The 17,442-nt window shown below is 34.5% G+C and overlaps 1 protein-coding gene across 3 annotated transcripts in view; it reads right to left on the minus strand.

Moving 5' to 3' along the window:
• The window catches only part of ARMC2 (armadillo repeat containing 2), a 69,078-nt gene that overhangs the window by 33,546 nt on the left and 18,090 nt on the right, over positions 1-17,442 (minus strand). For 2 of the 3 annotated variants that reach the window (XM_058801123.1, XM_058801122.1), the window contains exons 7-11: positions 15,442-15,512; positions 11,636-11,728; positions 8,656-8,834; positions 7,277-7,379; positions 4,601-4,821 (exon numbers count right to left, since the gene is read on the minus strand). In XM_058801123.1, coding sequence (XP_058657106.1) covers positions 4,601-4,821; positions 7,277-7,379; positions 8,656-8,834; positions 11,636-11,728; positions 15,442-15,512 — 667 coding nt within the window. Of the gene's footprint in view, positions 1-269; positions 416-4,600; positions 4,822-7,276; positions 7,380-8,655; positions 8,835-11,635; positions 11,729-15,441; positions 15,513-17,442 lie in introns of all 3 variants that reach the window. The other variant, XM_058801124.1, reaches the window with a different exon arrangement.

Raw genomic sequence — 17,442 nt, forward strand, 5'->3', positions numbered from 1 at the left:
AACTCAATCAAAATCAGTGGGATCAAACAATGACACAATACAACAAAATATTTTTCATGGGGATGATGAATCCAAGTCTGTATGGCTACAATTACACAATTCTGTAAGCATTAATAGAGACACAATTAACATACAATATCATTTAAAAATATTGTCATTAAAAGAGTTTTTTAAAAGAGAGTTCAACGTAAATCTTCCAATGTCAGCGCTTGGTCCTGCCTCCTTGGAGGGAGGGGGACGTGCCAGCGCACAGAGCTGTGTTCCCGTACCTGAGGACGCTGACAATCCAGATGCACAGGTCCTTGTCGCCGCTGCGCTGCTCCAGCGCCACGCAGAGCTGGGGGACGGCAGCGCTGGGGATGAGCTGGCGGCGCGCCTGGGCGCAGCTGGCCAGGATGCGCAGAGTGGCCGTCAGCTGCACACGGGGGTGGGACACTCATTAACCACTGGCACAGCACAGAGCTCATCTCAGTAACAGCACCTATGGCAGGCTGCGCGCCTGTTAACATTCTGCAGCTAGGTATAACAATAAATAACACAGGAAACGTGCAGGCAGCAAGACGGTGTGTTTGGGATAACAAAATGCAAGACTGACACCGGTCCTTGCCTGCATGTAACCTCATTCTGTGAGGGACACAAGATCTTTCATGCTTTAAGATTTTGCATGTATACAGCCACGTACCAAGGGAATTAGGTGAAATTCTGTGGATGTTTAAAGGAATTTTTGCATAATTCTTCAATAAATCTTTATATTTAAATATTGAAAATATAATATATACTTTGATGATAACTGCAAACGGCAAACACACAATCAGATTTATCCAATTAAAAAATTAAAAGTTAATAATGATAAAAGAAATCCACTGTATGAACAAAATAAAAATGAAAAGCTTAAGTGCTCAGGTCTATTTGAAGAAACCAAAATATTTTCAGATTATACTGCTCTATTTCAAGGACCTTATAGCATAATCTAACTCTGGTAGATGACCAAATGCATCACCTATTGAATATTTTGAAATATTTTGATTCTCTTCCAAGGCAAGAGCATTCATATGACAAGGTCAGACAGGCCATGACATTTAAGTTAATTTTGATCTAATCCAGAATTTACTACAAAATGAATATGAAGTCATTCAATCTTATGCGGATATGGGAATTCTTCAAAGTTTTCTTATTCAGAGTGAAGTTATTAATTTCAATTTGGTTTTGAATGGAGTTTGATAAGGCACAAAAACTATCTGTTCAAATTGTTTCTTATCACAAAAAACTCTGGAAATTAAGCAATTTATCAGTAAATTGGATTGCTTATCCAATGATATGTAATTGCTAATTTTAAAGAAAAACTCTTGACAAAGAACAGGTTAAGATGTTGTGTTTCAGCTTTTGCACATAGGACTCTATGCATATTCTGTCCATTCTCCAGCAGCTGCCAAATTTGCTGTCCTACTTCAACAAATCTGACAGCAGAGAACAAATCTTCAGCAACCCCATGATGGTCTGTAATGGAGCAACTGGAGGTGCAACATGTCAAAATGGAGAAGCAAGGCATAGAGGGAAAAAAGTATGTGAATGGATTTAACTTCAGCACTAAAAATGCAATTTATATTATATTCATAATACAGAGAATCTGAACCTACAGAAGCCATTTGCTTCATATCACTCATATTTTAAGAAGACACCTGGGACTTTTTATTATTTTAACTGAACAACTGCAAAAGAAATTTCCAGATGCATATTCCTTCTCACATCATGATGCTTCAAAAATCAACACAATACTGGAGATACATTTTAATAAATATATTCTCATCAAATACTTTACTTTTCAAAAGTTGTGTTAGAAAAATTCTTGTCATATGGAATAGAGACAGGTGACTCCGTTCAGTGCTTACATACAAGATGTTCAGTCAGCCTAGGATGATATTTTTTGAATTCTGGCTAAGCTTCAATTGACACAATAAAGGAAATTAAGGATAAGCCACATATTAAAAGTGTTGTTCAAATGCAGACAAGAGCTTTCACTGCAGCAAAGAGACTTACATATTGGATAATGAGGAAAAAATTCAATAGATGATGGTACAGAGGTCTCCAAAAAGAGAGTAAGATTTTTCAATGCTTGATACAGTTAGATGGTTCAAAATCCTCAAGCAGTAAATTCTATCAAGAGCAACCTTTAGACAAGGACAGATTGGAAAGGAAAAGCAATGCAAAATAACATATACACTTAAATGTGCAAGAAAACAGCATTCAGCACTTCACAGAAGTATATATCCATAAAACACACTTAATGTGCAACTGAAACTCGAAGAGTTTGAAAAGTAATAGAAGCTAGCCAGACAGCAGCTGAATTCTAGAGATGCTGTGATTGCTTCAAGCAGACTCCATGTTTCAGGGAGAAATGCATAACAATTATCTTTAGCAACCCCCACCAGTCCTAAACCTTATGTTGCCATATGAAAGATCAAATTCACCCAAACAGAAAATTTAACTGCTGACAAATGCTATTTTAAAAGGAGAAGACATTTAAGTGATTTTCAATTAAGGAACAGGGAATACTTATTACATCTTTACAGCGACTCTTTAAAAATCTTAGGTTTTGAGTAAGCATTACTGTATTTTGTATAAATATTAACAGACTTTTAGGTTAAGCAACATAAAATTAATCAAAGTTGACCCTGATTTCATGCCCTCTATTAAGGGAAAAAAAATATTACTAACATTTTTATTCTGGTATTGTATGACTTCTACAAAAAAAACATTGTGGAAGAATGAAGAAACCAGATAGGGACTTTATTCCCACAAAAAGGATCTAGCAAGATTATGTATAACACTGCCATCTGGTGATTGTGCAATTATAAAGAATGAAGAGCTGGTTCCAACTAAATGGGATACTTCAGTTACCAAGGTTAAGAGATAGCAGAACTTCCTTCAGAGACCACTGTGACTATTCAAAGTGTTTTTCTCCTCCAATATAGTTTGCTTTCTATAACTGAAGGCATTTTTCCTGTACATCACTGGCTATTTGATCTGTTGCTACAAGATGCAGTATGCTATGAAAACTTTATTCTGAAGACATGGATCACAGAAGAAACTTTCCTCAACCATCCCTAAAACAGAACTACTCGTTCATCTGTCTGTGATGACTGACCAAATAACTCACTTGAAGGAAGTAGCGCACATGGATTTGTTGAAGGAACCAATATGAGAAAGTCACACAGGAATTCCATAGAAGTAGGAATCACTACTTTTCTCCCAAGAGGAAGAAAACTGAAGTATCTGTACTATTATAGAAGAGAACACAAACAAGTGAAAGAGCAATCTCAATAAGAGACAGCTGTCAGTACTGACCTCTCCACAAAACACTCAAGAACTTCTTAGAAACAGCCAGTCTATTCAAACAGTACAAAAGGAGTTTTGCTATACTTCCATTTGTACTGAAAAAAGCAGAGATATGGAGGATTTTTTAAAGAAAGCATAAAATACAACATTTTCCTTTTAGATATTTGCAAATTAAACCCTTGATTAAAAAACCCTAAATTTATCCCAGGCAAATAATGGAAGAAAAACATTCCTGCAAAATTGTAAGGAATATCAGGCAGATAGTCAAAATCCTGGAAATAAACTGATTAGTTTTATTACTAAGATTTTAAAAATCAGACAAAAATCACCAACAGTAATGTGATGATGTAGGCTATCTGTTTTCTCATATAATTTCAAGAAGTATAAAATCCTGTGCTTATAATTTAGTAGTGAATTAAAGAAATCTGGCATAATTAGCTGACAAACCCAGTGCAAAAGCTACCTCAGAAAATTATCCAATGTATTTTCCTATGAAGTACCTGAAAGTTCACAATTCAACCACTTGCTAAACATTATGTCAGTAACTTCCAAACAAAAGCCAGGAATCTATCTGGCAAATCCCTGGTAAATACAATATCCATCCCACAGTGTTTCTAAAATACATGGGTTTAAAAAGTTTTAGGGACAAGGATTAGTTTCCATAGCCACCATTTATCAAGGTGCTTTGTATTTGAAAATAGTTTTGAGCCTGCTGCCTTCAAAAGATTCAAAAAGTGTTTGGTTTTGCAACGACTTTTTCCTTATATTACAGTTCTTCAAAAACATTTTGTCAAAGAAACACAGCTGCATTTCCCTACACATTTTTAAAATGCATTATTCTTGTAATAAAATGTGTTGTTTTTGTAATAAAAAAGATTTTTCTAATCTCCTAGAGTATTGCAGAACCAGCTTGTATTTACTATTTCAGTTTCAAGAATTTAGATAGAGAATATATTTTTATCTGTTTACTACAGTATCCAGAATATTGTCAGCACAATAAAGTAGTAATGAGAAACTGGTTTATTAGGTATAAAAATATTTCTATTAACTTCAGAATTTCTAAAGCCTTTAAAACTGACTACACACAAACATCTGTGGTAATTACATTAGGTCCTGAACAACTTCATTTAACTTCTTAAAAATAAGTCTATTGAAATATAGGTACAACTCTGTCAGTAGCACACAGGGTTAGCTTATCTCCTCTAATTAAATTTTTAATTTGTCCTTGAAGTACATACTTTTAGAAATAAAAGTAAATGCTAACCTGGACTAATAAGAGGCCCAGCTTGGAGAAACATGTGTCATGTTCTTTTATGTTATTAATCTGCTTCATTAATTCCAGAAACATTTTAATAGCTCCTTTGCTGACCATTTTTAAACGGAGTGCTTCCTTTTCAGACATGACTTTTAGAGCTGCCATGCAATAGATGAGAGCTTCATGGTTTGTTTGTAGATCTTCATTCCACAGAACCTGCAACAAATAATCTAAAAGGAAAATCATCATTCAGAAAGTCTAATATTAAAATTTATATCTGATACAATCAAGTCATTAAAGAGATTAGCAACTGGAAAACACCCTCAGATTGAACTCTTACATTTCTAATAAGTGGGCTAGAAAAATTGGATATTTGGACTGAAACCAAGAAATAATTATTGATGAATGAGAGAATGGGCCTGACTTTTGTTCTCCTAGACTTCAAGAACCAATGTAAGCTGTAAACACATAGCAGGAATCATTGAAATTCTCAGTCAAGATTTGCAAAAGTGATTGTGTGTGCCTGGAATTTTGTGTACTTCCCACTACTTCACTAAAAATCAAATGTCTTAAAGCATCTCAAACCGAGCACTAAAAGGCACAATTCAACTCTCACATTTGAAATCTGTTCATAGTCTTTTTAGATTTACTTTTTATGTAGGTAAAGTTGACATAGAAGTTTTGCTTTGTGCAACCACTGTCAGACATCTGAAATGTTCAAATTTACAGTTAACACATGGTCAAGGTATCTTTTGCAGTCAAACTGAGACATTCTGAATTTAGTGGGGTATCTTAAACAAATGAGCAATCCTAACCAACATTATACTTTTAAACTTCTAATAACTGATTCAAAGATATATTTATTTATTTATTTCTGCTTCCTATTCGGTTCCAGTTGAATAAAAACATTTTCCTATATCATTAAACTGAAGCTGTAGGAAATGGTGTGTGTGTATATATGTATGTATATATATATATATATATATACACATATATATATGAATGAAGTACACACTCTAGGTTCTTGTCCAAACTCCCACCCTCACCAATTACATCACTTGGGTTGTGGCAATGTGAGAACTCAGTTTCAGGTTCCTGCTTTGCACAGTTTCAAACAGGGTCTTGAACAGTAGTTGTCTATTCTGGGATGAAGGATTAACTTATTTCTTCTACTGGACCTGCTGTACTGCACATAAACAGTTCACAAGGACAGAAGAGGAAAAAAAAATTGAATCTATAACCCAGTGACTGTAACAGAGATCTGGGAAGATGATAGGCCAGGGTCACATCTTCTTCTGGGACAAGGTGGGTCCAAAACACAAAGAGTGAATAAACAAATAAAACAACACCTACCAATGCTCTTTCCTTCACTAGTTTTTAAAATACAGGGAAAGAAGAGCAAGTGAAAGAAAAGTGAATGAGGATGGAAATGAGAGAAAAATGCAACTTGTTCAAATGCTGTGTATGATGCTGATCTCTACAAAACTGTACTTTTCTGTATCCAAAGTCAATCCTGTTCTGTTTCCTGTCAGTCCTTTCCTTGCCACCTGAAAGGCATGTCTTCATTTCTGACAACTGTGTGCTAAACTTTAAGACCATGAACACTCTCAACTATTTAAGAAAATATACATACATGCCTTAACCAATACAGATGTAATAACTGCTTGCAAGATCAAGGCCTACACTGATAAAACACACTAAGGTTTTAACGAAAGGAATGACTTTCAATCAATACTGAGTATCATTTGCACACTTTCATTTTGTTCATATTTCTCATATTTGCAAAGGGCGGGTGAGTGTGCATGACAAACACTGTTAAAAACACAAAATATCTTAGAGACATTGCTGACAGTTCTGCAAAACCTTTGGCTCAATGTGAAGCAGCAGCTATAAAAAACTGTAAGAAAACCAATGACTATTCTCAAGACCCTCTCTGATGATGGCCAACACCACAGTCAGTATTATCTCATTTCTATAAATTTGGTGCAGACACAGCTTGAATTCTATAGATAGTTTTGTTCCATAAATCTCAAGAAGGATCCACTGGAGTTTGAGAAGGTACAGAGAAGGACTTCTAAAACAACTGAATGACACAATATCTGCTCAAAGACCTAAGAGGCTGAGATGCCTCAATCTTGAAAAGAAGAAGACAGAGATATGTGATAAGACTGCCTTTTAAAAAATCCTCAAGGTGAAAGGTAAACTGACTGTACAAACTCTTATAAATCCTGAAAAACTACAAGCAGGGGGATAAAGAAAAATGTATAGATTTAAAATAGCACACAGAGAATTTCTGGAAATTGTTCCATGACATCATAGAGGGAGACAGAATCAGAAAATCCAAAAAGGCAAACGAATGAACAAAAGACACAGAAACTAAAAAGGGATTAGGCAGGGATGCACCTTCCAATGTCCCTAACAGAACAGAAAAGTTCTGGATGCTGGAGTAGTGCTGGGTAAACAGATCACAGAAAACACACAGGCTCCTGTGCTCCACCTAAACAGCATTCCTCATCCTCATCACTACTTAGACACAGAATACTGGACTAGACCAACCATCAGTTTGACCTAGGCAGGCAATTTTTAGTCTTTCTTCAGAATTTTTAATTCTGAAAATGTTTTTTCAAAGACAAACAACGTTAACTGTTGAATTTCAACATCCACCTTAAAGATAAGAATACATACCCAACAATGTATCATTTTGAATGATGAAATAATTGTTTTCATTCCTACAAATTTTAAATGCTAGCTTGCAAACACTAACAAGATTTTTTCCATCTACTTTCATCTGCAAAGAAATTGAAAGACATAAAATCACAACTAAGATCTGCATACAAAAACACATCTAACATTCTACAAGTTCAGACACCATGGCACACTTGTACTCTCACAGAACTATTAAATTAGAGCTTAAATCCTAACAATACATTAAAACAAACTGAAGATATATGCAGAATTAAAGGAAACTGAAATAACCTGAAACTCAGGTATTTTAAACTCTATTTAGCAAACTGTGCTGGCTTTAAAATAACAGTTTTAAACTTTTAATGTATTAATATAAACAGGTAGTATATCAATAACTTGCAGGATTTTTTTCTACAATTCCGTTATAAAGTAATTCTGTATGGAAATCAGTGGTTTGGCATCTATAGCCCTACCAACAAAGACCTCCAGTACAACAGTACATGTCACAGTGAAATTTACTCTCAGCTATCAGAAAACATTATCTTATGATGAGAGACTGTGAAAGGGAAGGAAGGGTGGCAAAAATACAATGACATCTCTCTTCCTTTTCTCTACACTTTAAGGATAATTTCTTCTAGGTTCATGCTTTTTGGAAGATTACACAGAAAAATGTCTGTAAAGGAACCTTTCTTTTTAATAAATACCACTTAACATCTCTGTGGTATCTGAGTATGTAAGTGTATCTTCTCAATAACATAACTTACACTGCCTTATAGGAGAACACGACTCCCTCAACACACATACGCATTACCCACATGCCTACAACACAATGTTAGTGGGCATCCTTCCACCAGTGACTGTCCATACATGCTTTGCAGAACAAAAGTTCTGAAGCACAACATTTAATTGAGAGTTTTAACCAGAAATATTAATGCAAAAGATTATTTACATTCACTCACCTTCAAAAAAAAACCCCTCCACTTTGGTATTTTCAGAACAAGATCAAGATATTATTCAAAAACAAAGCCTCATTTCCATGTGTACATTTTATAATCATTGGGTTTTTTAAATCCCTGCACATGTACCCCAGTTTAGAACACTGTGTCTTTTCCATGCCTATACAATATTCCTGCCACCATACACCAACTATTCTATTTTGTGCCCCTCCTTCCTCCCCCAGATGTAACTTCTCTACAGAAAATAAGCTACAAGTGCTGATGTAGATGGACAGCTGACTAGTATCCCTGAGGAAGCAAACTGTACTTAGGAAAGAGTTAGTTTAGACACAGTTTACAAGTATGAAATGAAAAATTAAATGCAAGTTGCAATTCATGATTTTGAGCTTTGCATTTTACCAAAGAGCATTTCAAAACACTTACAGCCAGAATAATCTTTGCCAGCTTCAGGGAAAGTGGATCTGAATCAATGTCTACAAGTTTATATAACGTCTTCAGAAGGATGTTTCTTCTTTTAAATCTTTTTCCAAGCATATTTCCATCACCCAATGCTTGATGGAGCTTGGTACAAGCTAGACAAAGGTGTTCTATATTGTCTTCTCCTTGAAGGGTGTAGGAAAGGAGAGAAAAAAAACCTAATTATCAGTGCCACTTTATCCAGAGCATCTCAATACATGAAGACACAGAAGAACAAAATAAGTAACAGGTTGCACAACAACAAAAATGAGACACCAAATAAATGTCTTCACACGCTAATGTGATACCCAGAAATAATTTTATTCTGCTTTGTCAAAAAAAGGAGACTCAAGCTGAGAAATCATTTAGCCAAAATAATACCTACAGCTAAAATGAAATTCATCTTTGATGCTTAATAATCAGATTGACCAAATTTCTACCAGGAAACTGTGTCTCTGAGAACATTCTTTAGAGCACTCCACCGAACATTAGATGTGTAAAAGGGGTCATTAATGAGCATTTTTCTCCCCATATACCTGACTTTATATGTCAAACCTTGCTGGGATTAAAAAAAGTGAATGTAAAAACTTGCTAGAACTCTTTAATGTAGAGGGGCAAGACATATTTGAGTGGAATGTTATCCTATTGACAAAAAACTGATCTAGTTCCTCACTCAAGTCCCTGAGACTCTGTTTAAAATATACAAAAATAAAACAGAATTGCAAAAACTGCATCTCAACACAATGGAATCATGAATATGTTTACAGAGAAAAGGAGAAGTCTTGTCTATTTTTAAAATTGAAGTTAGATTTTTTTAAAGATTTTCTTACATTTGCCAAGTCCATAAGGTGAGACTTACAAAGCCCCATGTAAATCCACATGAACTGGCAGTATAATCTCTGCATTTACTCAGGGTGCACTTCACAGCTGAAATAAAGTCATATTCAAGGAGGCAAAGCACTTTCGATGAAACATGTCTGAGGCCCCTACCCTGTAGGCAGATTCAAGGACTGATCTCTCAGAATGAGAAGTGCCTGGAAGCTCTCAATTTGCAATCATCACACTCAAGGAACAGCAATGACTATTCCATTTCTACTCCCATCATGAAGAAAATTTCACAAAATTTAGCATGGTTCTAAATGCTCTGCTTCAGTAAGCTGTTAAACAGGAGTGGCAAGGAACCAAAACTGAAAGGTCTTACACTCCATTTCATCAAAATTAACAACAAAAATTATTCATCACTCATCCCATGGGGCATTTTAAAGCTTAACCTCCTGAGTATTGGAAGGTAACAAAATTAATTATTTGTTCCTCTAGAAAAAGAGACTTTAGGGATTTTTTTTGTCACATTATAAACAACTCAAGCACATCATATTCAGAAGAATTTAGGCAATAAATAAGTTCCAGGTTGATTCCAGATTTATTTTTGCATGGAAAGGCTTCTGCAAATACTTCTGCATCAGGAAGGTGAAGAAAAAGGCTTCTCTATTAATATATGAAATAAATGTGACCTAGGTTCATGTGCAGGGAATTAGCTAAAAGGTACAAAGCAAATGACTGTATACAAAATTAAAAAATATTAAATTACCAACAGACCCACTCAAAGCATCTCAATTATGGAATTCTAATATTCATAAGAATTATGCAGTAAACAGTCTAAAGAAAGCAATATATCACACAGTTGCAGGAGGCAATGATGCAATTCAGTTACAATTTGTGTTAATATTCAAGAAGTAGCAAAACTCAGGTCTGAATGTATATATATGTAGTACTACATTCAATCAGCTGGTGAGAAGGTATCATTAGATAATGTCATCTATTATTAGATAAAATAGGCCATAATCAGGTTCTTATAAAAGCTAGAAAAACCCCAATACACTAACCAAATCAAGTGAAGACTGAGGAACAGGGGCATGAAAACGATTTTCCTTAGCTACATTCATGACAAGGGAAAGACATGATTAGATTTTACCTCTAAATTTTATTTTGCTTACAAATAAAGAACACCTCACCATGCAAGACTGTAACTCAGTGGCTGATATTTGACAATCTTGGCATTAAGCAAGGAAAATGTGAAGTTACATAGTTGTTTTCAAATTTCCTGATCACTGTTTTCTATACATCAGTGACAGACGTGGGAATGAGAATCCTGTCTTTTTAAAACAATTACAAATATTGGGAATCGCTTAGCAGTGTACAGGTGTTTCATACTCATGAACATCTGTAAAATTGTGCAAAAAAAGTTCTAACCTGTATCATGCTATCACAAACACTGCTAAAGATCCTGTAAAACAGAATTACTTGTAAAAACAAATCTACTTTCTATATTCTCATCATTCAAATAAATACAGTGTCTACAGAAGGCAACTGAACAACTTTTTCAATGCAAAATAGATTCCAGAGTTTAACCTTTCAAACTATACTTAATTTACTCAATTTTGCTTCAGTATTCTGACTCATTACATACTTTTCTGGCACATCTAACACTTTAATCACAAGTGGAAATTTTCATTAAGATTTCCTTAGTTTTTTAAAATGGATTGAGACCTTCAATACAGTCTATGGTTAAAGCAGTGAATTGTGCAGTACTTATTCTTAAAATTATTAGCTCAACGCTGACTGCTAAGCTTGCAGAGCTATGTTGTCTAAAATAAGGTAATTAATCCGACAAGGTTCACACTAAACCAGTTCTGGGGTTTTTTACAGGATCACAGAATGGGTGAAGTTAGAAATGACCTCTGAAAGTCATCTGGTACAACCCCTGTGCTCAAGCAGGGCCACCTAGACTGCCCAGGCCAGTTTTACACTGTGAAGTCACTGAACATATGGAAGCATAAAAGGCCACATACTCCAATTACTGTTATTATTTTGTAGTAAACAAAAATGAGTCCCATGCTTCCTGCAAGAAGCAGTACAGAAAACACCCTTTCAGAGCAGTGTTACCCACTTTTTTCCATTTCACGCAGAATTGGTAGAATCCTTGTATGCCAAAAGAAATCTTCCTCTTCCCATTCATTTATTCTTGTTTCATCTGTTAAGCCTTCAAAATACATTCAAAACAAAAGCACACATTCAGTGAAGGTTTCATTTTCTACAATAATAAATAACTACAAATACTTTATTCATTAGTCAGAAAAAAATCTAAAAATGTCACATTTAGCTATATTCTGGGTTATTCTATGAATTAAAGATTTTCTTTCTATTTACATGTTCTCAAAAACGAACATTTCAAACAAAACTAGATGGATAAGTGGTTTGATAAGTAAAGCTGTATTGTAAAGCTTTTGTTTGCTGACATTAATGGTTCATTTGATCACTGAATTGGAGGGTAATGACTACCTAAACATCAAAGTGTCCTACTACTTCTCAGCTCTGTGTTCACGTGACAGCTTATTATTTGTTCAAAATAAATGTATATTAGAGACAATCCTCTAGGATTGCAGAATTTTATCTAGTACATATGCATGATATAACACTAAGCTTGATTAACTGACTGGTCAGTCAGGAAAAAGTCCTGTTAGTTATTACATCCTGTTAGCAATTCTAACTACTTCATGCAATTAGTTTTGCAAACTTCAAGACTAAACTTTTATAAAATGTATGTTTATTCCTATTCTTCATTGCATTCAGCAGTTTGTAACACGGCAACCCCTGAAATGAGTAGTAAACTACAGATATGTGAAAGATATTTTGCCTCCAAAAAAACATGTCAGAAATCTTGAAGAAAACCAACTCCCACTGTTCTTGGCTGCTCTCAGCCAAATACCCCTGTGACTCAGGAAAAGCTACTTTCCATTATCAGAAACCTTGTTTACTTCACAAAGGGAGTTTTAAAAAATATTTAAGCTTTTTTTACTTGGCTTCAAAAAGAAAATACCAAAAAAATTGTATCACAGACATCAAGGCAAAAGTTGGCAGACCTGAAAACCAGTGGACTAGAATTTTTCTGGGAACAAGACTGGGAGCATGGATCTGTTTTCAGATTGGACAAGGAAGATGGTGAAAACACAGTTTATTAAAAAATGAAATCAAGGATTCACTTTCATATGGATGCAGTAGCAGTGGGAATTATTCTGACATGCTGAACATCCTTTACACCTCCACCTAGTACTTTGTGAAGAGACAAAATTCTGGCCTTGGCCATTGGGCCACTACAGATAGAGAGCCAGAGCTTCTGTGAAACTCAAGATGTCAAGGATCTAACAGTTGCTTACAGGGTGCATGTAGGCATATGTTTGGAGTTCAATATTGGGTTAAGCTCTTTATCTTGCAGGCAAGCAAAGTTGTTATAAAAACAGGGTCTGGTTTGTTGATTTGTTTTTACTTTGAGGTTTTTTAAATAGGGAAATAAAAGCCACACAACTCTACTAAATAAGAAAGCCATTAAGACTGGATTATACACATTTCTTTAAGTCATGGATTTGTCTGAAAATGTCTCCTGTTGTTCATTACTAGCTCTTGCATTTAAAGGACAATGTGAATTCCTAACAGAAATATGAAGGAACACAAAAACTACTATACTACCTGAGAACACCAATAATAAGAGGTTTGCATCACAAGAACAGTATCTCAGACCTTAAAACAGTGACTGCCTACTGGCATTACTTGGAACAGTAAAACAATTTAAAACTTCGTATTTTAAAAACTTGCTCTTTAGAAAATAACCAAAAGACTAGTTGTTTGGTCTATATTAACTGTCTACCTACATCTTACACACAATTAATCTATCAAATATACCTATTTCAAAAGATTAAAAAGTAATACACTATATTTGATATATACATATTATATATAAAAGTGCATATTATTAGCAAATATTATTCTTCTTATTATTTTGCATGGCATTTTTATTTTCAAGATCAAATGAGCTGACCATCTTATTTAAATTGATGAGTGGCATAATTCATAAAACACTATGCAGTGTTTGCAATGAAGTGAAAATTCTGCTCTGGATAATGTAAAAGTACAGCTGAAATAAGAACACTACAGTAGTGTGCACACTTCCTTCCTGCCACAAAACCCACATGTTGACTCAATTATTTCTTTTATTTTCTATCTGTAGCTTCCTCTCCTAAACTGAAAGATGGAACTGACTTTTTAACTACACATATACTTAACTTCATTAGTCAAGAAATAGAAAACTTGGGGCATGCATTTGCAGATAGAGACAAACTTCTCACTTTAAAAAAAATTACCAAATCCATTTAATTTTCAGTTCAGAATGAAAAGAACAGATGCTTTTTTGTACTGCTCTGCTTCACTTGTTCATCAGAAGAATACAGCAAACTGAAAGTCATAATGGCATAATTAAAAAAAATAATTATACCTTATATCTAAATAAGGTATCCCTTATATCTAAATTTAATTATCTCTTATACCTAAATAAAAAAGAAGATAATCAGCTTTTACTAAACAAGTGAGAATGACAAGACAATACACGACTCTAAAGTAAAGCAACATTACTAAATCGTGTCTCAGTCCTCGGAGATTTTTTAAGCTGCTGATGAAAAGTTAGGGTACTAGCTACATTTAAAATATTGCAGAAGCTGTCCAGAACTTTCTAACAGAGCAAACCACAATTCAACAGAAAAAATAGTCAAGGCAAAAAAATGCAGCAATTTCAAGTTGGTTGTCTCCGTTTTTCATAGGTCTTAACTGCTGCTTTGCATTCTGGTCAAAAAAAAAATCACTAATCAGTCTACATTTATTGGTTGCTGTTTTTAGCATGTAAATACAAGAGCCTTAGCAACACTGAGCTTTGAAAAGCTGAGTACTGCCTGACTTATAATGTTTAGCCTTTGCACTGAATACTGAGTGGCCACGAATAGATCAATATTAAAACAGTCTACCTCCTGTCTAAAATGTCAAAGCATAAACACAATTCATATCAGAAAATAGAAATAATTTGTAAGTGAACACTCCACCCAGAATCCCATTGTAGAGAAGAAATGATGGAGAATTCTTGGTGCCATCCCCTTCTTTACTGTGGGACAAAAGATGAAGCAGGCACAAACTAAGGAAGCTACATAATGTTAAAAATGTAGACTTAAAAAGAAACAATCCTAAAAACACACTTTATATTTTCAGTAACACCAGTAAAATAGCACAAACAAATTAAAAGGCTTGTAAGTGTACTAACTTGCATGACATGGTAATTACTCTCTGCTCCTCAGAAAGAAATAAGAGCAGAGCACAGTACACCTTTTGCCAGAATGATCTAGAATAATAGAATTTCTCATTTCCAGAAAAATAGTAATAAAGCACAATAACAGCACAGTAGAAAGTTCAGGTTTCCATACCAGACTCTCAAATATGCACTTGTGATGTATGAAATGCGCCAGCTATGAGGAAATATTATTAAAGTCTGTTATGTAAAATTAGCAAAATACATCCCTACAGAGCAATCCAAAATCTGTTTCTTCAGATAATACAGGCTGGCATAATTTTATTAGTTTCTGTGCAACTGTGACAGATTACAAAAAGTGATGGGCAAATAAGGTATTAATGGATTGGCAGATTCTTAAGCCTAGATATGGGAAAAGCAAATAGAAAATACCAAGAGATATTTAGAGTGAAGATCTCTTGAATATTGTTTCTCTTCACTAAGAACAGTAAGAAAATCCAATATATCTAGAAAACCAAAAAATATTGTTCAGTGAATAATAAAGAACAAAACTGGCAAATCACAAGAATTACATTAATTCTATTTGACTGCATTTCACATTTTTTGAATGGAGATGAAATCCCTTGTACCTGTTACTCTTCTCTTCTGGCCTGAAGTCCTCAGCTGTGATGACTTTTTGCCAGGCTCTTCTATCTGGTCACTAAAAGATGCAGTATGAACACACAAAAGCATTACCAGAAAATTGTGCTCAAAATGCTTGCTCTTTCACATGCATTGAGTTATGCATATTAATAACTAATTGGAAAAGATGATGTTATTTTACTAAGTTAGTAAGTTAGCTGTTCATTAAAAGTTACATGTAAATACAACCTCCGCCCATATGTATTACAGAAAGCTCCTTCAGAAATACTGACATATTCACACCACAAGAGGTCACCATTATGGAACACAAAAACGAAGCACTTCTGCTAGCTCAATAAAATGAAAGATGAACCAAACTAAATTCAGAAAGAGACGATTTCTATTTTACCATCAGCTTCATTAAATTAATATAAAACTCAATTACCTTAAAAATATAAGTTCATCCATTCACAAGGACAGTTTTTTTTTTTTCTGACAGGATTATTGCTTTTATAATATTTAACGAGAAGATCTTTCAAAGAAACAAACACCTTTAAAGCATATATTAGAATTTCTGGGTGTGCCAGTGAATTATTGATAACTGTGTAGTGATTACTAGTTCTGTCAGTACAACAACAGGTATGTTGCCATTTCTATTGTTTTACAAAGTAATGCCATAATTCCTGCTGATTTTATGGTCAGTCTTTCTTTGGACAGAGGAAACTACTACATACATCTATAATAAATTTATTTATTTATTATAAATAAATAGTTTGCCTAGCTACACACTCAAGCAGCACTGATCTAAAAGAAATATACAAGATGTAGACTCCCTGCTATCAAACTGGAATCTTTTCTCCTGTACTAAAGAGGAAAGTCTTAATCTATGTTTTCTATTCTCAATGTATGTTTAATTTAACACTTCTTATTCCATTTAAAGTTCATGTACCAATATAACCTAATCTCCCGAACTCCATTCTAAAGATGACAGTAGTGTGCTAGCAATGTTACTTCATTTTTTTTTAACCAAGTAATTTAGTTATTCTAAGGCTTAAAACTAAACTGTTGTTTAAGTAGTTTGCTGGATTGGTGCCTAAATCCTGTCTGTCAGTCCAGACAGAAGATGTAAGTTATCCTATCAGCAGATGGAGACAAAATAAAAGACAAAGCTCTTGCAAGATCAGTTCCCTGCAAAAAGGACTGGATAGCTCACTGTGGTCAGTGAGAAATTTCCCAAGCAATCACATCACAGAGGACCAGTTGCTTCATTATGGCTAAGAATGAACAGTGCTTTATTTTTACAGCATGAGGATTTAAGTGCTCCAAAATCCAAATGCTTACACAAACTATCTTGAAATTATTTCAACTCACATATAGCAATTTCTACTCCTCTGAGGAAGTACTACTTTATAAAATACAAAAGGCAAGTGTTTGCGTCTCTAAAATTGTCTGACATGTCTAAGAAAGAAGGAGCTTAGTGCACACATTACAGACAGTTCAATGTATTGGTAGAAATAAAAATTTGATTCCATTTCTGTGAATGCCTGGTCCTACAAACTTTAAAAGTTTCAGAAACATTTCTACAAGTTTCAGCCATCTGTGAAATCAAGACTACAACTTGAAAACATACTAGATAAGCAAGAGAAAAACTTCAGTCACCGTATAGTAAACATAGCTACCTTCAGAAATCAGTACCTTCAGAATTGTGTGTGTAGGCATGATGATACTACATGCCTATATGAATACAGATGTTAGAATTTGCTTTCCTCAGAGAAAGTGTTTTGTAACTATATCCTCTCTGTGCCTCTTCCCTGAAAAGGTAAATCCAGGGTGAATCCAAGAAACTCAACAAAGACAATCCTATGAGTTTTGTTGGAAGCAAAAGCAAATTAATATAAAAAGCCACTGAAGCAAAGGATGAGTTAACTTACCAGAGAGAAACACCACATGTGTGAGATGTAGAGTAAGATCATGTCAATTGTGCATGAAAAGAAGTTGGGCTGGAATCT

Source organism: Ammospiza caudacuta, chromosome 3, assembly GCF_027887145.1.
Source record: "Ammospiza caudacuta isolate bAmmCau1 chromosome 3, bAmmCau1.pri, whole genome shotgun sequence".
Classification (NCBI taxonomy): Eukaryota; Metazoa; Chordata; class Aves; order Passeriformes; family Passerellidae; genus Ammospiza; species Ammospiza caudacuta.